Genomic DNA, 27,662 nt, shown 5'->3' with positions numbered 1-27,662 from the left:
TAAGAGAGGTTAGGGGGATGATTTCTTCGGGGGCAAGCGCCAAATAGCCATCGAAAAACCGTTTCCTTCAAGCGGCCATCAAACAATGCCAGGGTACATTCAACGTCTCCCTCAAGCCTTTGCCAAGACTGCATCCTTATTACTGGATGCGGTTGGGTAAGACCCTTCTTTACTTTCTCCCCTTCGTGATCTGGAGCAACCGCATCATTGTTGTGATCTCCAGAACAGCAACAGAAGCTCCAATAACTGGTCATCAGCAGCATATCATTTCTCAACGTAGAAGGCTTCAAACAGGACATGATTGCCGACTTGGCCAATGAAAAGTCTAGGGCAGTTTTCGTGACGCCGGGGATCATCTTTGAAAGCCTTTGCCTGAAAGAGTCTGGCTTAATCCTAAATGGCAAAAGCGACTGCAAGTGATTGTCTTGGACGAGGCTCACTGTGTTAGTGCTTGGGGCACTGATTTCAGAAAGTCATATGGTCGTATCGCAGAGCTGCACTCGAGGATACCCCGTGGGGTAGCGCTCATTGCTGTATCGGCTACTCTTCCACCGTAGATTCTAGTGGATCTCAAGAAGCTGACTCATTTCAGGTCGAGAGTCAAGGTCATCAACGTCGGTAACGATCGCGCCAATATCAGATTGGAAGTCCAGTACTTTCGGCATAAAGAGGAATTCAAAATGCTTGATTTTCTATTCGGTTTCAAGAAAACCATCGCCTACTCCGAGAGTCGGGTGGAGACCGTGAAATAGTCCAACTACTTGAATAAATTGGCGCCACCTGCCGACAGGAATAAGATCGCCGACGCGTCCGAAAGTTGCAAGCGACAAGCCATGCAAGGACTCCAGTATCTCGTCTATTGTGCAGCGTCTTGGCCGTGCAGCTCACAACCCGCAACTCAAGGATCACGGTATTTTATTAATACTACCGTCGTCCAATGACACCAAGTTTGCCGACCCAAACCTCACGCAGTATATCATGACCGACGGATGTCGCCGGAAAGTCTTTAATGAGGTATTTGGTAACAAGAATCAACCTAATGGAAGCTATTGCGATTTTTGCCACCCGGTTCATCTGCAGTCGCAGGTTTCCTACAAGGATATCCATATCGATGTCATATCACAGGTTCGGGCACCAACGCGAGCGTCAGAGCAGGAGGAACTTGCCAAGGAGCCCATAAGGAATTGGAGATTGATGGTGCATAAAAGGGACTACAAGCCAGTTTGGTTGTTTCTTAGAATCGGAGGACGATTTAATCGAGAGGTTGAGTGAGAGATGTGCAAAAGTCACGGCACCCGATTCGATACGGTCGCTTATCAATTGGACACCTATGAGCGATGGTCTTTTAAAAGAGCTCGCCGCCACTATTATCGGACTGAACGAGAATATCAACGCTAAACGTCCGACAAGTATACTACCGTAGCACCAACGACAGCAGTTCAATATCGATGGGAATGGAACAGATAATCTTGGTCGCGTCCAGGCTATTCAAAGTCCAAAATCCACAGCAAGTTCAAAGGTCACGTTCATAAATTCGACTTCCATAGACTTTACTACAGGAACAAAAAGAAAACGTAGAAAGCACAACGACAGTTGAGATATATAGTGTTATCCCCACCGCGATTAAGTGTTTAGCGTACTGAATGTAAATTGTTGACCGCAAAAATAATAAATCAGTTACCTTTGAGGTCTTTCCACCGTTGCGCAAACACTTCATCTACATCTGAATCCGAGCTATTATATTCATCCGTCTCTAAGTTTTCAGGGAAATAGAAGGTAGTATACTCCTTCGCAAGGTTTGCGAGAACGCCTGCCATGTCTTCATCACCCTCGTATGCTATATTGTTTTCGACAAAGGCCTGGAAGCATCCTGCTGTCAGCTTTCCGAAGCCCTCGCTGAACAAATCTTTAGCAAACGGAACACCGGTGTTGGCCAGACAAGGACCTTGGCTGAAGATAATGTAGGCCCTAGGATGAGCTTGTTATTCTTCTGATGTCGATATCCGCAGGCACTGGCGAATGTCAACTACTATTATAAACTAAAACATACTACCATATAAGAAATCTAACAACAAATTATATACCACTTCTATTAGTTCTACTTACAGTAGGAGATGCCACGCGATTAGGACTTCTGCATGGGAATACCTCGATCACTTACTGATTCGTGGTGCAGGATCTCCCTTTAGATGTAATAGCACAAAGATGAAATAGATTAGACGGGAAAAAAAATGTGGGGTTTATTTAGCTAAATGGATCGAGTTAGGATTATATTCCTTTTGGAATGATGGGGGTAGTTGCAAGGAGTTCGCATGTATGATGTCCGATGAGGCGAGGAGTCGTGACAATGAAGTCAATCCCTTTGGAGGCGTTGTATGCCAATGTGATACAAGTGATTTAGGTGAAAAGGAGGCTCTGGTTCAGGAACCAGACCGTTTATTCTTTTATTGACGTTTGTTGATATCGAACTGGCTAATACCTCTCATGACATATCGCTTCCCTTCGCCGCTTGAATAGCTTTTGTCAGCAGATTGCTATGTTCCTGATACAAGTCCGCATCCTTGCATTCTTCTTGCCTTTGGTATTTATCAGCCATAATGATAAATAGCCGCCCTCCGTTGTGCAGACCATGCGTGGCGAAATTCATATGTCAGACGTAAGAGTTCGTTCGCATAGTTTTTCGCAATATGACGGTTATTATTTCCAGCGCCTCCTTGATACGCCCGATGTCCCCCATCCTGATGGCTGCATCCAGTTCAATATAGACAATCGCATCCCTGAGGAACAAAAGCGCGTTCGCATTTGCATTGCCGTGTTTCTTGGCGAACTCCTCCGCGACGGCATGACATTTTTGAGCAATTACTGTGGCTCCCTGCAAATAGTCAGGAGTCGGAGGGGTTCTAGGGTGGAATCAGAGGTTTATTCGATGATTGATTGCTGTCTAATCCTACGTTTGAAGGGCTCTTATATACTAGACACAGTTGTGTTGGAATGCTCTTGAAACTAGGCGCAGCATGGTTATGACCATGACATCATTCTCGAATAAACAGTTGTACCTGTTGCACTCCCTTGAAAACATTGTCCTGTATGTCGGATTTGCTCTTCAGCAATTCACAATAAGATTCCAGTCCACACTTATACATGTCCACGTTGTCGACGTCTAGCTGGAACTCGACCTCCCACAGTCGTCTGGCCATTGCGTCGAAAGTATGCCTTATTAGCTCATCTGCGGCGTGAAAGTTCGACGTATCTTGGCGTAGGCGCTTGCGCCCCAACATGGATATAATATAAGCCAATGGCCCTGGTGTCGAAACGAATCCATAATGAGTGCGAAGGATCGTACTACAGAGAACCATTTGGAGGTGGAAGAGTTGCATTACAGGAACCGCCCATTGCATCTGGTTGAGATTTGTTGTATCGGCTGCACGCAGTTCCTGCAAAGACACTATCCTGAATACCGTAAGCTGATCCCCTGCAACAATGATTCTCGTATGGTCGTTGAACCGCTCTCCAGGCGATCTGAGCGTGTCCCTCATGACTGTCTCAAGGATCCCAATATTGCCTGCTGCGGTTGACTGGTTGATTTTCATCGTAGGTAATGGGAATGTTCTTGTTTCCTTGACTTCGGGGAGCTCTATCGGATGAACTTGGGTCGAGTAACGTCGGTAGGTAATGAAATGTCGCTGAAGTGCATCGAACAGATGGAATCGAGAGACGGCTCTATGTTATAAACAATCGCTAGAATTAGTATTACTCAAAAAAAAAAAAAAAAAAAAAAAAAAAAAAAAGAAGCTAGTTCGCAATACTCTCTCAGTCGTGTTTCTGTCCCCAGTATCTCACCTGAAGTGCGCCTGGCTCTTTTCACTGGGGAGAAAGTCTGCAATGGTAGGCAGGGTAGTTGTATCTCGATCCAAGCCGATATCCTCGCCGAGCACGATAATTGCAGTTGTTCCACTGTCGAAGGCGTCCAAATTATAATTTCGTTGATCATATTTTCGATTCGCAATGTTGATGTTGTCATACACCAGGTACCATGGGTTTTCAAAATTCCGGAGCAGACTTCCTTGAGAGCACGCATCGTTAACGATCTGAGGGCCGAACAGACCGTCATGTGCGCCACTGATAGACCACTCGCGGCGATCACATTTATCACGCGCTTCGGACACCCCAAGGTGTGTAAATAAAGCCCCATCATCATTTGTCGGTAGTTTGACTTCTGGGGGCTGAGATTCATCAACATACTGCCAATGGCGATAACAATTGTTGATGCGTCTTGACTGCATGTAGGATTGACACGCGCCAAGCAGTCCAAGATTCTCAATCAGACGCAACAAAAATTTCTGGACTGTCGCGGGAGAAATATTGTTGGCTGGGAGTTGCAAATCCTTGATCCTGGTGAGTTCCTTGAGCCCATTTGTTGCACTGTCAATGACAATATCCGTGGCAGATAGAGTGAAGTCGTCGTATTCGCAGTGCTTTCCCTTGGATCTGAATCTCGAGGTCCAGATCTTGACGATGTCAGCAGGACCCTTATTGACGTACAACTGTCCAACAGGCCGTCGGATGAGCTCGTTATCCGAATTGAAGGCATCCGTTAAGAGCCGGCGTAGCGAAATTTTCTTCGCTGTCATCATGTTGAATATGTCGACCAGGTCGTCGTCAATTGAACGACGGATAGAAGGAGTTTCGCCGACATCGGTCAGTTGAGCTGGTGTGGTGTTGTGGCTCTATATCAGGTAAAAATACTAGCTGTAAATACGTTGCTCAATAAAGGTCTCTACTGGTCAACGAAGTCTCTAAATAATAATTCTCTTACTGTAAATATATGTCGCGAATAAATGAGCGACGACGAGGGAAGGGGGTCTCGGGTCGAGGACCACAATCCGTATAACAGAGGACTACAGGAGTAAATTGGGAAGCAAAAGACCTAGAGATAAGTTGTAGGAATACAGTAGAAACAAATAAAGACTCCAGACGCCGAGAACACTTACAATGACATCCTTTGGAGACGGGATCTCGGAGGAACACTTGGTCCTTAGCAGAAGGAAAAGAATGATAACAAATGCTATTTACGAGAATGGGAAAGGCGACGACAGATTCGGGTTAGGGATCAGCAAGGTCAAAGGGACTCTGTCTTGGCTCCTGTGCCTAGACGACGACACCGAGGGGTGCTGTTCTTTGTCCTCCGCGCTCGTTCGCTATAAGACCGTGGCCGTTACCTGGTCGAGGGACCTCATAATATGCCAATTTGGGGTACAGTGTAATGGGACAATTGGCGCATGGAGCGACTTAGGGAGTCGTACAGGGGAGTGTTGTGCAGAAGTATTGGAAGAAACAGATCAGGAACCATTTGGTCCCGTCTTTGTTTTTTATTGACCAGTAAACTCTATAAGTGCAAAACTGACTGACTATTCCATAACTGCACTGCTCCTTACTTGCACATCCCATAATTGCAAACCAAAAGGGCAATTGATCCCTAATCGCTAAGTTATCGTGATAGTAAATAGCGTAGACCCTATCCTGCGGATATGGATCCCTCAGACGCGTCGATCGTTCTTCGGGCGTAATGCACCCGTATACGCCAGGACTGGCTGCGCAGTAAGAGTTGCATATGCAAAATAGAGATACGTATAAGTTCATGGCCGGTATCTAGTGTAATGAGCCCTATGAAATATTAAAGCAAAACCGAGGTTTTCACCTACCATGCTGCATTATAAGTTGCAAGTTTGCTGTTTTATATCCAGTTCAACTGCGCAGACAGAGGCGCAGTATCGTATACGTGTGTATATGCGCACAAGACGTAGGACGCTTTAACGTGATCGGTATACTTACGTGCTTGACGACCTTGATCCTGAATATAAATATCCTCGCGTTGTCCCCTACATCCTCATCTTCATCCACACACTTTCCGACCTACTCTATTCAGACAGCTCCAAAGAAATAGCATCATGTCGGCAAACAAGAGTAACAGTAACCTCCCTCGCATCGTCCTTGGGTACGTCCTTCATGTTATAATGCGACGCAGGATTCATGACCATACGTAAATACTTGTACCGTTTGCTGATACTCTTAATTGTGCAAAACCACATGCATCCACAGGACTATGACTTTCGGACTGGAGGAGACACCGACCGAAAGTACTGTGATCCGTGTCCGTGGAAAGAAAAAGGTCGGAGAGTTTCTGGAGATGCTCCACGCCTATGGTCACATCGAGATCGATACAGCAAGGGTCTATGGCCAAGGCGACACTGAGAAGGTAAAAAACCCACGAAGTGAAAATGGAGGATGATGACGCTGTTATTATCACGGTGGTATGTGTGCAGGACCGACGCGTCAACGCGTCAACGCGCCACAAAAACAAGATCCACTTACCTCATCCTCCCTACTGTCCTATCCACATTTGCTCACAGGTCCTGAGCCAGCTGCCAACGGCCCATTTCAAGATTGCCACCAAAGTCTTCCCTGGGTATCCAGGAGCACACGATGCCATCCAACTGCCCAAGATTTTCCGCCAGTCTCTGGAAGCTTTGAATGCCACCAAGGTCGATATCTTCTATCTCCATGCACCTGATTACGACACACCCTTTGAAGTCACACTCAAAGCTGTCGATGAACTCTACCGCGAGGGCCTCTTTGAGAGAGTAAGAATTAATCCTTGACGCCAGCTGCCTTGGTAAACAGTAACAAACAGAAGGGTACATGCTAACATGGATTCTATTGTTGTTAACGACTCATTCTAGCTTGGATTGTCCAACTATTCATCGTGGCATGTGGCTACGATTTACGAGCACTGTAAGCAGAATGGTTACGTGCTTCCTTCGGTCTACCAGGGCAACGTAAGTGTATACGGTATCAACATGATGAACGCTGTTAGCTCGAGTCAATCACTCTAGTTTGCTAACCTCTGTTTGCCAACCTCTGTTTGCCTTGGTCTTAAATAGTATAATGCCATCAATCGCTCCGTTGTTCCCGAGCTGCTGCCTTGCCTGCGACACTACAACATCGCCTTCTACGCCTTTAATGTCATCAGCAGTGGTCTCTTATCGGGCAAGTACAAGTTCCAGGAAGATGAGATTGCAGAGGGCAGCCGTTTCGACCCAAACACAGGATTCGGAAGTGTGTAAGTGGACTCTCAAACTATGGGGAAAAAAAAGAAAAGCTAAAATGTCTAGCAGAATTCACCTCCCCTTTGTTCATATTTTTGCCCGGTCGTATTATTAACACTCTACTTCATCTGGATGTGATACGTAGCTTCCGCGAATACTACTGGAACAAGCTCCACTTTGAAGGAGTCAAGGCCTTGGAGAAGGCCGCCAAGGCCAACGACCTCACCCTCCTGGAGGCGTCCTTGCGCTGGATCAGGCACCACGCTGGCCTCACTGCTAAGGACGCCATCATCCTTGGAGTCTCGAACATCAAGCATTTTGAGGAGAACCTAACAGACCTCGAGAAGGGACCGTTGCCTCAAGCTATGATCGATGCCTTTGATGAGGCCAGTGAGCATGTCAAGGCGGCAGCTCCGGCATATTTCCGAAGCCCTGAAACTCCCCAACTGCCTGTTAATATGAAGAAAGACTGAGCTGCTTTGAAGTGTCTATACTCGCATTGGTGTGCCATATCGGACAGACACTTTCATAGGATCACTCTAGATAGAAGAGACCACCTGGTGACCTATATACCTATATAAAGGGAACCAGACAGCCTTATTAAAGATCCCTCTCTTGTCTCGTCTAATTGTCACAGATATTAAGTGTAGACCTTGATTTATTACAAGTACCGACTCGGTTCCTAGAACGCTGCTGTCGATGGTTTGTCTCTTCGAGACAAACTTGAGAAGGGGTACTTCCCCTGTCCAAGACTGCCATGGACTCAACGGTCAACACTCAAACGACAAACAAATTATTATTCGCCGACCGGTCGAAAATGCTTATTTGCCGACCCCTACCTACCATATGTAGATGTGTGATTATTCGTCGACCCCTCTGCTATTTGCCGACCCTTACTTCCTTGGCTGCATACAAAAGTTATATGTCGCCCGATCGACTCGTCATACCCCTTCTTGTCTATTGTCGCCCCATCAACTAGATATATGGATCCCCGGCTGCTTGCTACCTCATTAACTTGTTATATTGCTCCTTGCCTATTTGTCACCCGGTGCCATTTAAAATGGCTTTTTTTTTATCTTACAAATGAACAATGAGATTCACCCCATTACATTGACTCCATATTGATCTCCTATATATCAACTAGAGCTAGGATCTTGCGCGCGCGAGGTTTTTGATCTTATTAAAGTTTTTAATATGTCGAGGTCGTCCTCGGCTTTTTACGTTTACTGGGCTGCTCCATGCTGCTCTTGAGTCGTTTTCCCTTGGTTCTTCCCTTTGTAATTGCGATCATTGGGTCTTCAATGGCAAATAGACCCATTTTTTCATTAATGGCCTTGTTCAACATCTTCAGCGCCGCCATGCACATCCCCGGGTCATCTAAGGACTGGCTCGCTAAGTGTTTGGCTTTACCCGTGATTTCGCCATAAAATCTGGCCATGGGTAGCTTAGCCGCACTCGGTCGCACCCCCCTTGCTGCAATGAATAGATAGGGATCCATATGGCTAGTTGATGGGGCGACAATAAACAAGAAGGGGTATGACGAGTCGATCGGGCGACATATAACTTTTGTATGCAGCCAAGGAAGTAAGGGTCGGCAAATAGCAGAGGGGTCGACGAATAATTACACATCTACATATGGTAGGTAGGGGTCGGCGAATAAATAATTTGAAGGAATAATCTACCCTAATTTGAACGACAAAAAGAAGTAAGAATGAAGAATTCAAAAGACAAAAATGGAGCAGTGGAGAGTCGAACTCCAGGCCTCACGCATGCGAAGCGTGCGCTCTACCAACTGAGCTACAACCCCATTAGGCAGTCCTTCCTATTGGACACCTACTTGTCCAATTTTTCGACACGTATCCCTATATAGATAAAAAAAAGAGATATATTCAATCAAAGTCGCAATCGACCCGGGGCCCCCCAAATGGCCCCGGATCGTCTAAACTTACCTTTTTCAGGCCATTTTATGGATTATTGATCGGCCCTGAACATCTAAAGCGGATGCCAAAGCGCCAGAACTGTCCAAAATATGACGTTATTTTTGATGTTATTTTCATATGGTCTATTGTACAAAAAAAAATGTAGCGCGCTCATGCCGTTGGGTCCAGCCAGAGATGAGATAGGATTACTGAGCGTTCGTCTGTAAAGAATCCATGATGATTGGCTGCTGTCGCCCTTCTTCCTATGCGCCCAGCTTCCTTTTCAGAAGCACCTCGCTTGCAGATCGTATCCTTCCAAACGATTGTTGATTCCAGTGATGAACCGATGCGCAACTCTCCAGTCCTGCTTTGTATACTACGAGTATTTTTTAGGAAAAAAAGAGAAGGAGGGGACTGCGCTGTTAGTTTCCCGCAGAAACTCTCACTTCCTACCAATGGCACAAGGCCGTAAAAATAAATAAAATAAAATCGATCGTTACATTCGCGCTCGGTATCATCCAAGCGATCCAAATAGTCTGCCGACTTGCTACTGTTTCCTCCTGACTGAGTGTGATCCATTGTCATCTGGAGTCTCGCCTTAAATGCCTGTGAGAATAATGAAAATACAGAAAGGGGTACGGTGTTATCAGCATCCGGAGGCAACCTTTTGTTCATGGCTTTGCTTGGGAAGGGGGGGGGGGGGAGGGGGGATTGTGTTCATAATCAACAGTACATCTTCCAAGACTTTCGCCAGTGCAGGGTCATCAATCCTATGTAGAAGAAGAAAAAGAAGGAGAAGACGAAAATGTTAGCGATTTGATTATAATTCCGATAGAATACAGATTGTCTCCCTGTCCTGTCCAATTGCTCCAAGTTCAATGCTCGAATGTACACCTACAGCTGCAGAAAGTGCGTTCCGAAACGGAAGAAGCTGGGGCATAATTTCGGAAGATCCACAACAGTTGCCTCCGCCCGAAGTCCATTCCTGACTTTTGGTCCAAAGAACTCGGGTGTCTCAATGTCCATCGGAACCGTGCCTTCAGGGCTAACACAGTCAAAACAAACAAACAAACAAACAAACAAACAAACAAAAAAGAAAAGAATGGGAACAGGTAGAGAATTCGTTAGCATGTCTGGGAACATCCTTGGGTTGAAAAGTACGCAAGTGTATTGGAATAAGACGTACTGGTCCACGATCTCTCTTGCCAGCCAGAACGGGATATCGACTCTCGATCCTGCTTTGAGCTGTTCGGAAGCCAATAACAAAAATGGCAGCCTTTTATTAGTGACACCGAAACAAAAGAATAGACGATTCGATTCAGGAAAAAGTCCCTGCTTCCATTAGGGTCCACTAACCGTATCATCGTGTCCTCCTTCTAGCCATGATAATCCTGGTATATTTTTCTGAAAGACGCACTTGATGTTCTAGAGGATGCAGCAGACACGAATTAAAAGTGTGATGGGCAACCAGTTATGCTTTAGCCGAAATCGTTTGTTCCTATTTCTTGGCGCTTTTCCTTCGAGTTCAGATTAGTACCTGATCCTCCGATAAAATAGAGTCGATGTCGTAATAGTCCTCCATAGCTGAAAGTGTCCTGGTGGGTTATGGACAGGCGAACATGCAAAGTGATGGCAGCGACCTAAGACGCGCCTTCAATCAAAATATAAACACCACAAACGCGTTCGTGACTGTGGAGCAAATATTTCATTTGTCGCGTGCGCAATTTGTTGGCGTGTGAACACTGTCAATTGAACCGGTTACATCAAGTAGATAAGAGTACATGGAGGGGAGGCAAAAGGAGAAAGTACAGTGGCATTTGAAACAAAGACTACAGCACTGCAAATGTCGCATTTTTCCTGGTGGGGATTTTTTTTTTTTTTTTTTTTTTTGCTCGCTTTTATTATGTGAGTTCTGCAATCGGGGTTAGAGCTGCCGCGGTCGAGCCGACATAGGCGCACTCGGCCCTGAAAGAGTTGACTGTTTGTTTATGGCAGCAAGTAAGAGAGATATTTACAGTGTATAGCGAAGGAGCGCCAAAACGCACTCCAGGAAAGCGGCAAATGCAGGACGGATGACAGAAAGGATATTTCTCTCGATTTAAGGCCACGACGGCAGGATTCTTGCGGTCTCCACATCGGTCAGCAAGATGTCGTGAACGATAACAGCCGTGTCTTGACTGTGGGGGTGATGGTTCTGCTGCTGTCCATTAACATGACTGCCACTGCCAATGCTGTTGCTGTTGTCATGGAAGCCATAATGTTGCGGCGCCACGCTGTTGAACATATGGTCAACGCCCAGGCTACGACGCTGATGCGGCTTCAGAAAAAGGTCTCCATTCCAATAGAATCCACTGCTCGACTTGGGAATGATGTACAGCTCGGACGAAACAGGCACCGCAGCGTACACGGACTCTTTCGATTGGATGAGGCTCGACATGGATAAATTGGACGCCGAATAGGACGACGAGTACGACCATGGGGCAGAACGACTGTACGGGTAGCCGCTCTCCTTGTCGTGCAAAGATGACTTAGGGGCTTGGGCATCGCCGGTCTTGCTCGCTCCGCTCCCAAATTCGGATGTCGGCGTAAGGGGCTCGTCGATAGATGAAATCGACGACGATCTTGAGGAAGGTGGGGTATTCTCTAGCGGAATATCCGTCTCGACTGCCGTATGTGAGACCTTCACGCTGCTTGAACAAGAGCTGTCCACCGTTTCGGCTTCGTAAGATGTCGCCGACTCGCAAAGGGCCACTGAGTGCTGTTTCAAGGTCGCCGGGACCGTCGTCAGCTCCTCAATAGATTCATCGGCCATCACAATATCTTCAGAATCGGAGTCGTGGTCCCACTTCATGGCGTTAACGAGGTAAGGGGTGAAGGGAAAGGAGCTCTGCTTTATTTTACAAGAGGGGTCGGGTGATAAAAGAAATGAGTTTGTTGGAGCAGCAGCGGTGGGTGATAAAAATACAAGAGGGTGGGATGATCAAGAAGGCGTTTTTTGATGGAAAGCTGCTTTGTGAGTGAAAAAGAGGAGTAAGTTAAGCCAAGAGTTGCCGTTGTAGGTGTGGTTGCAGTTGCTGGTGTGGAATGAGAGTGGAATGACAAAAGAGACGAAAGTGTGGTAAAGAGACACAGGAGGGGACAATCAGTCAAGATAAGCCAATTAAGAAGAGATAGTCGGGGCGAGCTGGGAAGGGTGAGGGCAAAAGGACGAAAAAAGGTTAGCAGTGTGAATGGGGTCGGGAGTTGCCATGAGCAGGACCACGACCACGTCCAAACGACTGAGAAAGGGAAAGCGAAAGTAGTCACCTCAAAAGTCACTGGTCTCTTTGTTGGTGACACGAGGGAGGCATCATGAGCTGCGCCCGCCAACGCTCTCGGCCTCGTCGGACTCGGACTCAGTTGCCTTCCGCCCAAACACGCATTTAAGCAGAATGGCAACAGCCCCTTCTATTCCTTTGATCTGCAGGAGTCGAACGAATTGCGCTGGGATCGCATCCACTGTAGCCTTATCATCCGCTTGTCGCCCTGCAGAATCATCAATTCAATTGGTGACAAAAGAGAGACGCATATGGTGTCATTATAAGTACATGGATTCATTCGCATGACTTCAACTGACATGCAATTGCTGCAGAATATAGTTCACACTCACATTTCTTTGGCATCCGAGGTAACAATCGCACATAGGGTACAAGTTTGCCTTGGTCTGTCACGTCAATTGCCCAATGGAATACCAGCTCTGGACTTGATTTTCTGGAGTGAGGAACCCAACAAAAAAAGCACAATGAACTGGCTGAAGCGCATGAAACATTCAAAACATAATGCCTCGGATCAGTGTAGTACCTTGCACCAGAGAATGTCATTGACTGCACTCCAGGACCTGCTGGGGACATAAATGATGAAATATCCATGGCACTCAAGGTCGATTGCTTTTTCTTGGCCATCCTGCTGATTGATTGGTTTGATTTGACAAGTCGCGGGAACCGCTTCGCCAGGCTATTCATCGCCGATTGCCGATCATAGTCCATCTGTGCGTACTGTGAGAACGTCTGAAAGAATGGCATCAACAACGATTCATTCTGCGCTCTAATATAGAAAAATAGTCGCAACAAGCGTTAGCGGCTATCCCACATCGGATTCGTAACAATGATTCGAACAATAGACCTGGTACGAACCTCGAAGTGAACCTCCCGAGTTCCGTTTGCACGTTGCGAGGTATGTCAATGCGTGTATCCTTGAGAACCAGACTTGGCTCGTTTACTGTGAATTCGACATTGAACTCCAGCTGGAAGCACACGCCCTCCATACGGTATCGTCGAGTTTTCATTCCATCCTCCGATATCGACAGAGTATGGTTTTCAATCGATGTGAATACAATATTGGTAAAGCTTTGTAGTCTCCGAATCTATATGGCAAGAATCCAGAACGGTTAGATTTTGCGAGCGGTACTTAGGCGAAAACACGCAGGAATCCTGGTCATATCCTATTCATTACCATGTCGACATTGATGTTAGTGATAGCTTCGGTCGAAAGCGTCGATAGAGGCGTCCTAACTGCCCGTTTATCGGTCTGGCCTACGTCGGCTCCTGGCTTTCTTAAACTGTCCGATAAGTTGAGACGATTCACACTCCCAAGCACCTGCCTGCATGATTGAGATCGAAAAGGTATTAGGTCCAATTACGATGCATGTGAAACAGAGATAAGCAGAACAACTGATATCACCTTCAACAGACATACCTCATCTCCTGCGCTTCAGTATCCTGGAGCTCCTGTTGCTTTTGTATCGCCGACGCGGCAATTCGGGCACGCCTTCGCTTTACCGCCTGCAATCGGTTTTCCAGCTGGTCTACCTCCGTCGTCATATGCCGGAGCTGCTCCAAGATACGACTCTTTTCCACGTTGAGCGTGTCCTGTGCCCCATCCATTCTTGAGCCGGAGGAGAGACGGTCTGATATCGAGCGTCTCGCAGGTGAGGCGAACAAGAGGTTCGTAGCTAATTCCCCCTGGATCTGCTCTTGGGCAAGAGAGGAAGTTGATGGCGTTTCCCATGAGCCAAAAAGCGGATAGTCGTCTGGTCCGGCGGTAGTGCCTCTTAAGAAGAAGGGCAGGAGAGGGGTCATTTCTTCCGCCTCAGATCCCTGACCCAGCCCTGGCCCTGGCCCTGGTTCTGTCATCTCCGTGTCGTCGTCCATGGCGTGCAGGAAGCGATTGAAGTGAAGTGAAGCGAATGAGCGGAGATGAGTGCTGGTTCCTGTGGTAGGCGAGTTTCTCCCTGCAAAGGTTTTGTTATGGTTGGCAGATATTTGTCGCGTACGAGTCACGCATTTTACTCCACAAATCAAGCGCACTCCCTGCGCGCGCTGTGTGCGCACCTCCTTGGTTCCCCTTCTGTCTCCTTCGCGTGTTCCCTCCATATTCCTATATCAATCCAACTACTGACCTCATTTCCTATGTCTCCTTGTATAAACTACGATCGGTGGTCTATACATCCATGCCTGTCGTTTGACTAGCAAAGTCCCCGAACCGTTCCACAGGGACCGGCTTTCTGGTTTCTACTATGAAAGAAAAAAAAGAAAAGAAAAAAAAGGCCAGTTCAAGTTCTCACTTTCTTCTTCCTCATCCTCCAGCCTCTTAACTGTATCCCTCAATATTCCACATTTGCCATTTCCATTTCCTAGTCCGGATCAGCACAAGCTCCAATGGTTTCAAGCTCAAGGTCGTCGTCTCACACTAGATCCAACATAGGTCTTCACATGGCATTATTCACTGCATACTACCTCGCAACCGTAGTCCTGACAGCTACAGCAGCAACAGCAATATTGACCCGCGACCAGATCTACGCCCAAGGCGGTTTTCTTAAGAAATGGGTCGCACCCATGCCCAATAGCCCTATCCAAAGCGCGGAGAGCCATAACGATTCTGACTCTAACTCCGGTTTCAACACTACGCTCAGCAACAGCGGCGAGAAATACCTTGTCCAAAACTGGGGTACCATTTTTCATTCAATCCAAACCGGAGCGGACGATATCTCTTTTACCCACGATCCCTTCGAACAGGCCACGGCTCAAGGCCCCACAGGAACGAGTGGCAACAATGGTACTTCGGGGTTGGTCATGAAGTTGAACTACCCCAAAGGATCTTATGCTCCTGCATACGGACCCGTTGTTGGAGGCGCCCAGTTCTATGCAAATCCCTTTGGTGATTCGACTCCGTTCTCAAAGATGATGATTAGCTACGATGTTGGGTTTCCTGTAGGGTTCAATTGGGTACTGGGCGGCAAGTTACCAGGTGTCTATGGAGGCACGCCTTACGATGGGTGTTCAGGGGGCATCCAGTCCAATGGGGATAATTGTCTGAGCATGCGAATGATGTGGCGCCAGAATGGTATTGGTGAAGGTAAGGCCCTTGGTTTTGCATTTCATAGCAAGTTTTGCATGGCCGCGCCATGGATTTTCAGCATCATTCATATTCATTCGCCCTCACGCCCTCATCATTATTCTTTAACAACTGTGCTAGTGTATGCGTATGTGCCCGGAAACCAGAAGTCCGCGATATGCAGAAGCGCCAACGTACTCTGCAACGACCAATACGGTAAATCGCTCGGCCGCGGTCTAATCTACTTCCAGTCCGGAAAATGGACGCGCCTAGACATGATCATGGAGCTGAACGAGCCCGCAGGAAACTCCAACGGGACACTTCAGGTCTATATCAACGGAAACCAAGTCATCGACATGCATGATATCCCTTATAGGAGCTCTGGCATGGTCGGGTTCCAGGGATTAATGTTCTCGACTTTCTTTGGAGGTTCAGAACCGGAGTATGCTACACCAGTCGACACATCGATTTATTTCCGTAATATCCAGCTGAGTGCCGGAGCGCCTGCCAAGTTGTATAAGGGGACAGGAGGCAATGGTGGTGGACGGATAACCGCGGCTGGATCGAATAGCATGTGGTCCATGCTTTCTTTCGTTTTTAGCGTTTTTATTCTGCTTCTTTAACCCACTTTTATATACTACCCTAGACTACAAAGCATATGGCCGCCGATGCTGCATGCTTGGATATCAATAAAGACAAAGCGACATTGTTACAAGAATAGAGCCAGTGCTGCCTTTTCATTCCCATTCGCACCGTTCTGATTCTACTTTCATCTCAACAATATGCCTCCGATTTTTCAACAGTACGGCGACACAGTTTAATACCTTCACGTAACACGGGATGCCGCCACAAACGAGGAGTAGGGCGTGTTTCCGGACGCCGCTCGCCAGTTTTTGAACAGCGGATGGAATATGGGGTCCTTGAGTGACAAAGAGCGGCAATTGCTATACTGATAAAACTTATGCTCCTCATTTTCTTTGATCCTATCAAGTCATGATAGGTTCAGATTATCTCGTTGCATACCAGGTCTGCGTTGAGTGCCGACTTCTTCAATCGATGAGCTGCAAAACTCTTTAAAATTATGCAGCGGGAGCATTTGACCATGTAGCACCCACGATGTGGTTCCAGGAAAATTGACATACCCCACTTTCCCTATTACGCCCCCAACAAGCACCCCCAACAAGCACCATTGCTATGGATGACATTTCCTAGACATCTAGATATACCAAGTCGCGCGCTATTCTTCTTCCTCCGACAAGAAAAACAACAAAATGGAAGTAAGGCAGAACACATCCCGCCCCTGCACCGGTCTCTGACCTTCTCCGGCACCTTGTCCGGGAACGGGAGAGAACCTATTTTCTATTTCCATCCTTCCCTGTGCGCACCTTGGGCGCTTCATCTTGGCTTTTCATTTTTCTTTTGATCAACTAAAGTCTCACGCCTGAAAATCCTCCTCATCGCCAACTCCTCTCCAGCATCTGCCTTCCCATGCAAAGCGGCTAACCAGCCTTCGAGACGATATATCAGTCGACAAGTATGCACAATTGCAAATTACGAGACTACAGATGAGGTTCAAGTGCTCACGCGTAGCCGTAGCCTAATATGAGGGGACTTTCTTTGCCCTGGCCGCTATACTGCACTGCGCCGTACCTTATCACAGGGTATATATGTCCCCTTGACCGATAACGATAATTAACTCTTCAACAAAATTCTTGCCGAGCCCCGTTGAATTATCGGCTTAATGGCGATAGCGAGGCGAACTTACAGTATTCCCGGTCAGACCAATCAACCGGCCATGAAGGTTTGCGCGCTCCCGCGTACGTTTTCTTTATTTTTATTTTTGCCTCCCTACCCCGCATCCCTGCCCCGTGTCCCCTGATCCTGCTCCCCGCCTCTATCCACCCGAGCCTTTGGAAACCCAAAAGAAAGAGGTCAGCTGGCAACAACCTTAGTTACTCTTATGGTTATGATCACGACTTTCTAGAATCCAAGGCTCGCCAGAAAGAAAAAAAAAAAGAAAAAATACTAGGGGTGCGGTATAGAACCGTACCATATCGTAATCTTTTCGTGAGAAATATCCGAGGAGGGGGATTCAGGGCGAGGGTCGATAGACAAGAGAGACGCGTTTGGTTAGGTTGGGTTAGGGAGTTAGGTAGGAGGAGGAGGCAGACTAGCATTTATCAGGGTCCAGATCCATTTCGCATGATTATTATTATTCTTCCCACACCCTCCCTTACATTCCTGCCAAAAAAATGTGGGGAAAGGAAGCATTTTTGTTTTCGACCTTGTACCGCTCCCTCTCCGGCCCCTTTCCCCTCGTCCGAGGAAGAAGAGGAAACAAAGAGTTGTCTAGACAAAGGATACAAAAAGTGGTAGCCAGAACCTGATCGTAGCTTTCGGATACCATCCCATGCATACTGTTCAAGAATTAGGTTGGATTTTTTTTTTCCTTCGATAGAAGGTACTTGTTATTATTAGAAGATAGTACTTTAGAGGTCTATTATACATACTGAAGGACGAAAAAGGATTCAAAGACGAGTGCTTGTTTTTTTTTGTAGTTGCTTTTCTGTGGTTATATACAAGGCGCGATGGAAGAGAAGACTGGTTTGGTAGAGTATGTACAAGAATTTTGGGGGGTTTTTTTGGTTGTTTTTTTTTTTGAGAATCGGAGGAATGTTTGTTACAGGCGCAAGCAACCAAGCCAAGTGGTGCGTGCACTTGTGTCGTCCAACTACCAAAAGAATCCCTTCTTGTTCGCGGCGCTTGTTGAGGTCGTGTACTGTGGCACTGCAATTGTCGTCGCTGACTTGCGGCGCAACTGAAGATCATATCCTGCTGCTCCTGCTGTAGCTGATGCGGGTTGACCCAACGAAAACGAAGGCGGGGAGATGCGACCGTGAGCTGAGATATTGTTGTAGACATAGTTGCTCATCGGCGACGTTGGTGGGGATGGATACGTGCTCGTTGCTGAAGTTGAAGAGTTGACGCCGCCCAAGGAAGGTGAGGACAAGGGAGAGGAGATCGAGGTCCTCTGGTTGCGGGAGAAGGACTGCATCTTGGCTGGGTAAAGACCCGAATTCGAGGCAGCCGCATCGGCTTTCTTGCAGCGATCAGAGCAGTAAAGGCTCGACTATGGTTCAAGAAGGAAGTGAAGAAAGATTAATATCGTGTTCTTGATTGTCGTTCTTGGTGCTGTTGGTGAAGTAAAGTTGCAGCGAAGAAGAAACTTACCTCCCAGGCGAGTGGGATGTGCTGTTCGCAGACTGGGCACCAGTTCAGATCCATTGTTGAATAGGATAGAGGGGTTGTTCTTTTAAGGAGAGAAGGAAGAGGTGGTGGAGCGTGCTCAAGTTGAGAAATAGGAGATGTGAATATAAAAAAAGAAATAGCTAGCTGACAGGAACAGAAATGGCTCGGAGTATGGAGAGCGTGTTGTTGAGGAGGGGCAATTGGGGGTGGAGGTGCTGTTGTCGTTGAAGAAACATAGAAGATCGGCTGTAAGGAAGAAGAAGAAGTAGTTTCTTTAGAATGCAAGAGGAGGAAGAAGGGGATGAAGGCGAGAAGACAGGGCCTATTTATACTCCTCCTGCCGATGTGATTACATCGCTGTCATACACATATCATTTTTTACCATCTGATTGTCGTATCTTTTCATCCGACTGAATGGGCTGTATGCGACTGAATTGGCCTGTATTCTATTCGGTGATTCACTCCTACGAAAAATGACAAATCTCGCTCCCTTGGACGGGTGCTGCTGTCCGTGGTCCTGATTCGTCTGCTGTACCACCCTCACCACTGAGCCCAAGGATGACTCTTTTGCCTGTATCGATCCGTATCTGTATCGATTATAGAATAGAATAGAGTAGAGTAGAGTAGAATAGAATAGAATACTGGCCGCCCCCTGTCAGTGCGCCTCTATTGCACTAGACTAGACTATACATGCCATCCAAACGTCGTGCGCGTGTTGCCATCCCTCGATATCTATGGTGCCATCCATTCATTGCCGGTACAGCCATCCACGGTCCACCTTGCTCCTTCGTGCTTCGCTCCTTCGTGTTTCTCCACAGACCGCACTCTGGACTGGGCGCAGACACACAGCCCTCCGTCCCTCGTACACGTACCCGTCGTGCTTGGATTCTACTATCCGTTTGGTTGATGGTCCAATGCCTGGCCTGAGCCTAGTCTTGCCTTGCCTTGCCTTCCCTTGCCTTGCCTAGCGAGACAGCGCACAGCGCACAGGGAAGCTTTCACCCATATCTTGTTTACAAATCAATTGCTAGCCACGTCAATCCCTTTATTCTCTATGTTTCCCTCTCCTTCCCCTTCACTTTTCATAAGAATGATATGATTGTTGATCGCGATTAGCAATCGGTCTCTCTTCCACAGCGAATTGTTGCGTGCTCCGCGCAAAGCCATATATTTTTTTCTTGACGAATCTCAGATAGGTACAAAAAGGGATCGTCGTGTTTCGATTGCCTTGTTTCTCTCTTTTGGCCAATTTTGGTCTCGCATCATATTTTCCCTGTTTCTCCCGTCATAAAAATCTGGGGTTGATCCATATGTGACAAACTTACTCAGCAAAGCATAGGGGTGACAGAAGTGGTAGTGGATACGTGTGTGTCTAGACTACGCACCTTGTAGCAGAAGTACCGTACGCCCCGGAGACACTATGTGCAGCCGACACTTGTTTGAAGATCCGATCTGGGAATCTGATCTCGTTCGTTTCCTTCTTACGTGATGACATATGCGTTTTACTACGTCCCCTTCTCTTCTTTTTCTATTGCAATTGACATCTAGGAAAGTGGGGAAAATATCACGTAGGGTTCTTCCGTTTCTGTTCTGTTTGACGCGAGGAAAGGTTGCGCGCGCGCAGGCGCGCCGTGTGAACCGTAAAGAACTCATTGGTAACAATGTCGTCATCACCATCGTACATATATTTCTTTTTGCTGCCCCTGTTTCCTGTTTCCAGTCCCTCAGTCGCCAATAACATTACAGTTGCATGCAGGTGGAACGGGTTAGAAAAGAAGGTGTTTACATTTTTGAGTTTCTGTCGTTGTTGTAATGGAATGAAAAATGAAGGGGTCCCCCGTTCAACATTATGCTCTGGTACCTGGATTTCGACGTCTGTGTGTGATGTATATACTCCTAAACAGGACATGTTCGTCCAGGGACGAGAGAAGGGGGGAGCTACGGACTAGACTATGACGATCGTCATTTTTCTCCTCGCGTGTGGGGAAGAGATCGAAGTAACTGGAAGGAAGAAGCTCAGGGCAGATGCGAACCCTGCACCCTACATGCATATCCCCCACTGTGTTGGGTTTGTGTTAAATTGTTCACTCCGTGGTGGTCGATGGCGACATTGTTACCTTATTTTTCGTTATATGCGTGTATGGTGTGGGGGATCGATTGTCGTGTTTGACCAACAGTTTGAAGATGGATCCTCAGGTAATGAAGCATAAGCACGAACACACCAATAAACATCACGTTCGCAAGAAAACCAGCACAAGTATGTCACCATCATCACCACCATCACCACAATATAAATTAAGGACTGTTGTGGTCCCTCTCCGTCGCTCTCTTGCTTGTCCTTCCAATTCCACCATCTCCGTTTCAATGGCGTGTCTGTGTTAGTCTATGTGCTTTTCAGCTGTCGCAATCACAGGTTTCCTTCGTGCCACTGGAAAAGTAAAACGAGGCTGTGCACAGACATGTGTATCCTATCTCATGAATACTCTATCCAGCTGTACCTGTATTGTCTATCTCTGTTGCCTATCAGAGAGTCAACCCAGAACTGCTGCGGTTGTCCATCCTTTTCTTAGACCAACTAAAGTGCTGGACAGCTATCTTTTCAGGACGTCCACTCCACCCTTTTTTTTGCACGCTGCGTCACTGCACATGTCAATCGTTGTCATTTGCTAAAGAACTGATAGACTATCGATGTGCTTGGGTTACTTAGCATCGCACATTCGTCTATCCTACGCTAGCCGGCGTGTCTAATACTTTGTTCCTAGGAAAGTCCTGTGCATGCCTGTTTATCCTACCGAGGGTCTCACACACACATGCCAATCAGTGGCCCGCCATCTATTCATATACCACTGCACGTTCTTCGGTTCCTGTTAACGGCTAACCAGCCCTGTTTTGTATTGGGCCCTGTTCGTCGCTAAATATAGATAGCCGGACTAAGCTCTCGTAAGAACCCGGTCTGGGTCTGAGCGATTGAATTGGCACGCACCCATAACGGAACACCAGAAACATCAACAGCAAAAGTAAGAGGTTCCCGGCTCATGAGGGTTGCTAGTTACCCTTGCAAAAAAACAAGAAGAGCACAGGAGACATTTGGTTGTGTGTGTGTGTGTGTGTGTGCGTGCGCGTGCGCATGCATGCGTGAATCGGATGGAGATGGACCAAGTCCAGCTCCCCAGAACTGCCCTGTAATCACATATCGTGAAAGGACCCGACAGAAATAAAGATATCAAAAAAATCCTTCGAGCAGAACAACGCTTTAGTAAGTTCGCGTGCTGGAGAGCGTTGATTCCATTCGCTTGTGCGGACCAATTTCTTCACACACAAAACATGAAACAGTCGTTAGCCGTTTGCCGCTCGATATCGAAAACGTAAAAAGAAAGAGGAGCCTCCATGGGACGAATTCGCATGGGTCCTCTCCACTCAAGCAGATGAGAGCCATCTGTGGAGGAGAGGATGTGCAGTGCACCTCTTAGAAGCTGCAAAGAGAACAACGTGTTTGAGGATATTATATATAAGAACCCACGAGTTGGCCAATCGATCGTCGCACGTGAGAAAAAAGACGTCTTTTTCGACAATCCAACAGCTCAGGCAGAGGAAGTTCAAAATTCCTTGGACTTTTTCATTCTAACAGCAGATCTTTGCGATCTCTGATAAACATATGGGCAGAGCAGTATCGTCCTGGTGTTCACATTCAAAAACGCGATCGTTTTTATTCAATGCACCTTTTTCTAACAACCAAAGAACACTCCTAGCAGTTGCTTGGTATAATACACAGTCCTCAATCGTAATAAAACACATATCCATCTCCTCCTCCACCGCAAGCAAACATGTCTAGATCATCACCTTCCATAGCACTCGCACGATCTCATGAACGTCGTCGTCGTCGTCGTCGTCGATAGCTTTGATCATGGTCTTTATGCCTGAGGGATGATAACCATGTCATCACGGTCAACACCAACGCCAATCCACTCCACAGGAACTCCGCAAAGCTCCTCAATGCGACGAATGTACTTTTGCGCGTTCACGGGCAGGTCCTCAAACGTACGGCACTTCGAGATATCCGACTTCCAGCCAGGCATTGTCTCGTACACGACCTCGACGCGATCCAAAAGCGCCAAGTTGGCAGGGAATCCCTCCAAGACCTCTCCATCGACCTTGTAAGCGACACCGATCTTGATCTCATCTAGCTGATCCAAGATATCCAGCTTGGTGATGTTCAAGGAGGTGTATCCGTTGATAATGGTCGAGTAGTTGACAACGACCGTATCCAACCAACCGCAGCGGCGCTTGCGACCAGTCGTGACACCGACCTCGAATCCGACTCTCTGCAAGTACTCGCCAATCTCGTTCAGTTGCTCAGTGGGGAAGGGGCCGCCTCCAACGCGGGTTGTGTAAGCCTTGACAACTCCAATGGTCTTGGCAATCGTCTGGGGTGGGATACCGAGACCAGTGCAGACACCTCCGATGGCGGTGTTAGACGAAGTGACGTAGGGGTAGGTACCAAAGTCAATATCGAGCATCAGGGCGTTAGCTCCCTCGACCAAGACCTTCTTCTTGTCCTTGATGGCCTTGTTCATGAAGTAGACGCTGTCGGTGACATAGGGCTTCAGCTTTTCGGCCAAGATCTGTCGTTATTTGATCCAAATTAAAGTCATGTAGATAGCAATGAGTTAGCAAACTGAGTTATCTGATCCGTCCCACAACCCATGATCCTGAAGATAAAAGATCCATACCTTGTATCTTTCGATCTCGGCGTCGACATCGTGGTCAAAGTGACCATAGCGCTTGTGCTTGTTAGCAGCAAGGACACGGAACTTTTGTTCAAACTCCTCAAAGTTGTAGAGGTGGTGCACACGGAGACCAGAGCGAGAGGCCTTGGAGGAGTAGGTTGGGCCAATACCCTTGCGAGTGGTGCCAATGCTGTAATTAAAATACACATGTAAATTTCAGAAAGAAAGCAAGGTAGAGAAATGTCAGCATGACTCATTCATAGCCAAGATCAGTTCCCGTAACACCATGAGAAAGGGTGATGGTCGAATGAGGATAGGGAGTTGGAGAAGTATGTAGGTGTCATTAAGGCGTGGCATCTGGCGGGTAGGGATTCTGGGTAAGATCTTCGTTTTGTTTACCTTCCGCGTCCCAACTCGAGCTCCTTGAGACCATCAATGGTCTGGTGGATGTCAAAGACAAGGTGAGCTCTGTCGGAGACAAAGAGGCGTCCAGTGCAGTCCAAGCCTAGGCGGGAGAGAGGGGACACAGGATAAACAAATGATGGTTCGTTAGTCATAGAGTCATAGATCGAACCAAGAAAGGCAAGGCGAGGGGTGGAACGGGCGGAGAATAGATCGTGGCACCAGGAAAAAAAAAAAAATAGGTTGGTGAAATCAAGCGGGCATCAGGTATCTTAAAAAAACTGGGGTGCACATAGTATTCGCCGAGTGGGGGAGTCGTTGTATTGCGTTTACCCTTCTTCTCGAGGTTGGACAGCTCTTCGAAGAACGAGGGGACATGGACGACAACACCGGCACCAATGACAGAGATGCAGTGCTCATTGACCAGACCTAGAGTGCATTGTCAGCGGATGAAGAACAAAGTTAGCCGGAGGATTGAATGTTAAGTGTTCAAAGCGACTGAGAGACTAGATCAGGGCTCCTTACCAGAGGGGAGCATGTGGAAATCATACTTGGTCTTGCCAACGACAATGGTGTGTCCGGCATTGTTGCCACCCTATTGCAAAAGCAATTCGTATACAGGAAAGGTCAGATATGGGCCTTGAGAAGTGTGTGAACTTTGAGGGAGGATCATTACAAAGCGAAAAAAAAGTGGCATGGTTTCCCCTTATGTTCTTCAAGTCCAATGCCCATCCATGGTTTTTCTACCCACCTGGCAACGAGCGCAGACATCGGCTTCCTGGGAGAGAATATCGGACAGCTTGCCCTTTCCTTCGTCGCCCCACTGGGCACCGAGAACGACGGTGACGCCCTTGGTGGACATGCCGGCGAATTTTGCAGAAGCCATTGTTGCTGGGGGTTGTTGAGGTGGAGTGGGGTGGAGTTGTTGGTAGTTGTTGCTGAGGGAGGGGTTAAGATCAATCTTGATGATTGAAATGAACAGAAGCTGTTACAAGAAAAAGAATCAGTTGATTCGCCACTACCACTTCGTCTTTATACCCCACTCATGATTCATGATAAAAATTCTCAGGCACTCCAAACAGAGCAAAATGAACGTCACTTTGGATGATTCACATTTTTATTATTTCAAGGTCCTCCAAGGCTATCCGGTGCCAATCGGTTATCTTGGCAGCCTCGGCGCAAGGGAAGACGCAATTGGTGTTTGAATGCAGCTGGATAATGGTTTTTCACCTCCTTTGGCCTGGGTCTGGCTGGGCATAGCAGCCAACCAAGTGTGGTTCTCGATTTTTCATGTCAACTGGCCTCCATGAATCCCATAGATCGTAAACGCTGTGGCCTATGGAATTGATCAGATACATAATACAAAGAGATGAATAAAAGGATCACAGGGTCCTAGGCAGGATTGGCTGTGTTGGTCGCGTTTGTGGTGCGGGGAGTGTCATGTGATGGCGCGAGGGGCGTCTTTGAGTGCTTCTTGACCGCGCACTCAAGTTTACCCATCACCTCTATCACCTCGAGCGCAAAGTAATTAAAGCAATAGCATCAGCAGCATCGACTCGCATCGTCCTTCCCTTCAGATTCATTCACTCTCCCTCTTCTTCAAACAAAACAGACGCACAATACATTACGAAAACAGGAAGCAAGGACATTAAGAGATGGCAAGACGGAACGTTCCCACCATGAAGGACGACATTGTCGTCGACAAGTCGCCGTTGATTGAACAGTATCTGCCTCCAAGACCAAAGCCTTCACCCTCATCCTCGGTCTCTGGTAGTCAATCTACGGGACAAGGAGACAAATTAAACAGGAAGCAGATATTGATCCAACAGAACATCGAATTGCGCAAGAAGTTTGAAACCATGGTTCTGCAGTGGCAAGAGATACTGTTGGATCCTGTGAGCGAGGAAACGCTAGGTGAAGCAGTAAGTTGCCCTTTTGCATAACCCCAATAGTATGTATGCCAAGAAAAAAATATTAATGAGTGAGCGAATGGCGCTAACCATCCATGTATCTTACATCGCGTGGTAAATGTGTAGGCAAATCGGATCAAACGATCGCATTATCTGGAAGTCATTGAAGAAAGAAACATCGGCAAACTTTGTGGATACCCTCTCTGCTCTAAACCACCACGCGTATGTATCCAGGTGTTCCGTGCCAAGGCGTGTTTTCGGATCAATATAAGAAAATCGCGTCTTTATTACTGAATGCTAACGCGTTCCCTCTTCTCCATTGCTAATTTATAGGATATCAAGGGCAAATTCAGGATCTCGCTTCACGAGCGCAAAGTATTCGACATTTCAATACTGAAAAAGTTCTGTTCGTCGACATGTCTCTCAGCATCTCGCTGGCTCGAAGCTCAATTGACAGAGGAACCCATCTATCTGGACAATACCGACCCTACATACCTCAAGATGATAAGGGTGTCGATCGTACCATTGGACATGGAATTAGCGTATGTATTGCTTCCTGGATTTCAACTGTATGCACGAGCACGAAGATCAATGCCTGCAGCAATATATCTAATGCTTCCTTATTTTTCCTCATTTAGTGATTTCCAGGCACAGCATGACAGGCGGCCAGTTGCGGAGGAAACAAAATCAAGTCCAGTATTCAGTCTCCCTAATCAGGACCTCAACAATGTCACAGCCCAACAACCATCGTCATCAAGAACATCCGCATCAACACAATCATCCTCACTAGAGGACGAATACGTACAGTCACTTCTTGCTTCCGTTCCTGCGACGCCGTCTTTCATAAAGATTGTGGAGCACGATACTATTGGAGAGGTACCGCGAGACCCGCTGAATATGAGCAATATGGACCAGGATATGGAGGAGATCTTCGGAGGCAATGAGCAGCACCATAATTACGATGCTGTGGATGGTTACCGTGTTCCGGCAAAGACCAGGCGACCAGAGGATGTTGATACAGGCACGATCGAACAAGGAATGTCCAGAGTCACACTTTTAGATGAGAATCAGGTGACAGACGGTCAAACGATGCGTCGATCTGCGAGCTCTACGTCCATGGACACTCGACCATGACCAGTACATGTGTTCTTAATAAAGACAAAAACAAAAAAAAGACCAACTAGAAAGCATAAACCCTTCGTGGTCGTCGCTGGGACCACATGCGCTGAATGAAACAGCGCCTTTCACAGGCTTAATTGCGCACCCTGCCTTGGAGATGTGTTTAAGGGACGTTAGGAGAGGCGACCCTTACGGAGAAGAACGACGGATTAAATATCGGTACATGAGGGAATAACCAGAACAAAAGGATCCGTCCATGAGGGTTGTAACAGCAGTGGAGGCTCTTGAGTGGTACGCTGACATAGAATGCCGAGAGACATGGATAGCCTGTGGATGATAACTCTTGATTTCACATTGGATATAGCTGGCTGTAGGGATCAGTGTTGGTGGCACCCTTCCATGCAATGGCCTCTGACCCAGGACTCCCATTGTGCCTGGTACCATGTTTCCAAATTGCTCTGATCCTATGCAGGCATGTTTACATCCCTGCATTCCCAGTTCACTATGGAAGCAACACTGCCATTGAACAATCTTTTCATATTGTTTCCTGTGCGTTCCTGAGTTGAGGGAGCAATGATATCATTTTGGCTGATGTTTCCGTGATTGCCGTCTATCTATCACGACTGAAGTTCAACACATGGATCCGCAAGGATCCGAAAAGGTATAAATGAAGGATGATAATGTATTAATAAACGTGGATTTGGTGCCGATAAAGCAATGTGATGTACTTTATGCTTGCATGGGAAGCGCGACAAAAGAATGTGAATGCAACCTGGGCGGTAACTGAGCCAACCAATAAAGGGGACCAATTGGCACCTTTCGTGAATCGCTTGGAAGGATGGTGGTGGTTCTTGGTCT

The 27,662-nt window shown here is 47.2% G+C and overlaps 9 protein-coding genes and 1 non-coding gene across 10 annotated transcripts; 3 read left to right on the top strand and 7 right to left on the bottom strand.

Annotated features, from left to right (window-relative positions):
- Window positions 1-1,488: 1,488 nt before the first annotated feature.
- BC939DRAFT_504794 (uncharacterized protein) lies at window positions 1,489-5,237 on the bottom strand (the record flags this gene model as incomplete). Its single annotated transcript, XM_051560571.1, has 6 exons — window positions 1,489-1,553; window positions 1,682-1,906; window positions 2,162-2,183; window positions 3,057-3,720; window positions 3,841-4,727; window positions 5,220-5,237. The coding sequence occupies 6 exons, from the start codon at window positions 5,235-5,237 to the stop codon at window positions 1,489-1,491; spliced, it is 1,881 nt and encodes a 626-aa protein (XP_051410405.1).
- A 652-nt stretch (window positions 5,238-5,889) lies between these two features.
- On the top strand, window positions 5,890-7,717 carry BC939DRAFT_218199 (Aldo/keto reductase). The gene is made up of 6 exons (XM_051550753.1): window positions 5,890-5,995; window positions 6,100-6,256; window positions 6,411-6,641; window positions 6,741-6,836; window positions 6,942-7,120; window positions 7,252-7,717. The coding sequence occupies exons 1-6, from the start codon at window positions 5,949-5,951 to the stop codon at window positions 7,577-7,579; spliced, it is 1,038 nt and encodes a 345-aa protein (XP_051410404.1). The 5' UTR covers window positions 5,890-5,948; the 3' UTR covers window positions 7,580-7,717.
- Window positions 7,718-8,840: 1,123 nt separating this feature from the next.
- Window positions 8,841-8,913, bottom strand: BC939DRAFT_t129. Its single transcript has one exon. It is a non-coding gene; the product is annotated as a tRNA-Ala (tRNA).
- Window positions 8,914-9,143: 230 nt separating this feature from the next.
- Window positions 9,144-10,654, bottom strand: BC939DRAFT_530396 (uncharacterized protein). Its single transcript, XM_051561571.1, has 7 exons — window positions 10,563-10,654; window positions 10,382-10,450; window positions 10,212-10,270; window positions 9,924-10,070; window positions 9,759-9,795; window positions 9,526-9,631; window positions 9,144-9,401 (listed from the first exon to the last, which is right to left on the bottom strand). Exons 1-7 carry the CDS (start codon window positions 10,605-10,607, stop codon window positions 9,289-9,291), a joined length of 576 nt encoding a protein of 191 aa, XP_051410403.1. The 5' UTR covers window positions 10,608-10,654; the 3' UTR covers window positions 9,144-9,288.
- A 469-nt stretch (window positions 10,655-11,123) lies between these two features.
- BC939DRAFT_478693 (uncharacterized protein) lies at window positions 11,124-11,876 on the bottom strand (the record flags this gene model as incomplete). Its single annotated transcript, XM_051558786.1, has 1 exon — window positions 11,124-11,876. The coding sequence occupies one exon, from the start codon at window positions 11,874-11,876 to the stop codon at window positions 11,124-11,126; it is 753 nt and encodes a 250-aa protein (XP_051410402.1).
- A 498-nt stretch (window positions 11,877-12,374) lies between these two features.
- BC939DRAFT_504790 (uncharacterized protein) lies at window positions 12,375-14,214 on the bottom strand (the record flags this gene model as incomplete). Its single annotated transcript, XM_051560570.1, has 6 exons — window positions 12,375-12,550; window positions 12,675-12,775; window positions 12,866-13,108; window positions 13,198-13,427; window positions 13,517-13,664; window positions 13,760-14,214. The coding sequence occupies 6 exons, from the start codon at window positions 14,212-14,214 to the stop codon at window positions 12,375-12,377; spliced, it is 1,353 nt and encodes a 450-aa protein (XP_051410401.1).
- Window positions 14,215-14,898: 684 nt separating this feature from the next.
- On the top strand, window positions 14,899-16,020 carry BC939DRAFT_399114 (uncharacterized protein; the record flags this gene model as incomplete). The annotated part of the gene is made up of 2 exons (XM_051552457.1): window positions 14,899-15,418; window positions 15,539-16,020. The coding sequence occupies 2 exons, from the start codon at window positions 14,899-14,901 to the stop codon at window positions 16,018-16,020; spliced, it is 1,002 nt and encodes a 333-aa protein (XP_051410400.1).
- A 1,839-nt stretch (window positions 16,021-17,859) lies between these two features.
- Window positions 17,860-18,936, bottom strand: BC939DRAFT_457033 (uncharacterized protein). The gene is made up of 2 exons (XM_051556420.1): window positions 18,629-18,936; window positions 17,860-18,527 (listed from the first exon to the last, which is right to left on the bottom strand). The coding sequence occupies exons 1-2, from the start codon at window positions 18,680-18,682 to the stop codon at window positions 18,129-18,131; spliced, it is 453 nt and encodes a 150-aa protein (XP_051410399.1). The 5' UTR covers window positions 18,683-18,936; the 3' UTR covers window positions 17,860-18,128.
- Window positions 18,937-22,226: 3,290 nt separating this feature from the next.
- On the bottom strand, window positions 22,227-24,765 carry BC939DRAFT_457031 (putative ADE12-adenylosuccinate synthetase). Its single transcript, XM_051556419.1, has 6 exons — window positions 24,527-24,765; window positions 24,301-24,370; window positions 24,109-24,204; window positions 23,773-23,878; window positions 23,377-23,563; window positions 22,227-23,268 (listed from the first exon to the last, which is right to left on the bottom strand). The coding sequence occupies exons 1-6, from the start codon at window positions 24,659-24,661 to the stop codon at window positions 22,558-22,560; spliced, it is 1,305 nt and encodes a 434-aa protein (XP_051410398.1). The 5' UTR covers window positions 24,662-24,765; the 3' UTR covers window positions 22,227-22,557.
- A 492-nt stretch (window positions 24,766-25,257) lies between these two features.
- On the top strand, window positions 25,258-26,608 carry BC939DRAFT_218057 (Rtr1/RPAP2 family-domain-containing protein). The gene is made up of 4 exons (XM_051550752.1): window positions 25,258-25,697; window positions 25,812-25,907; window positions 26,019-26,227; window positions 26,334-26,608. The coding sequence occupies exons 1-4, from the start codon at window positions 25,431-25,433 to the stop codon at window positions 26,473-26,475; spliced, it is 714 nt and encodes a 237-aa protein (XP_051410397.1). The 5' UTR covers window positions 25,258-25,430; the 3' UTR covers window positions 26,476-26,608.
- Window positions 26,609-27,662: the final 1,054 nt, after the last annotated feature.

Source organism: Gamsiella multidivaricata, assembly GCF_025024155.1.
Source record: "Gamsiella multidivaricata strain RSA 2152 chromosome Unknown BC939scaffold_49, whole genome shotgun sequence".
Lineage (NCBI taxonomy): Eukaryota > Fungi > Mortierellomycota > Mortierellomycetes > Mortierellales > Mortierellaceae > Gamsiella > Gamsiella multidivaricata.
This window is presented reverse-complemented; position numbering and strand designations above follow the sequence as displayed.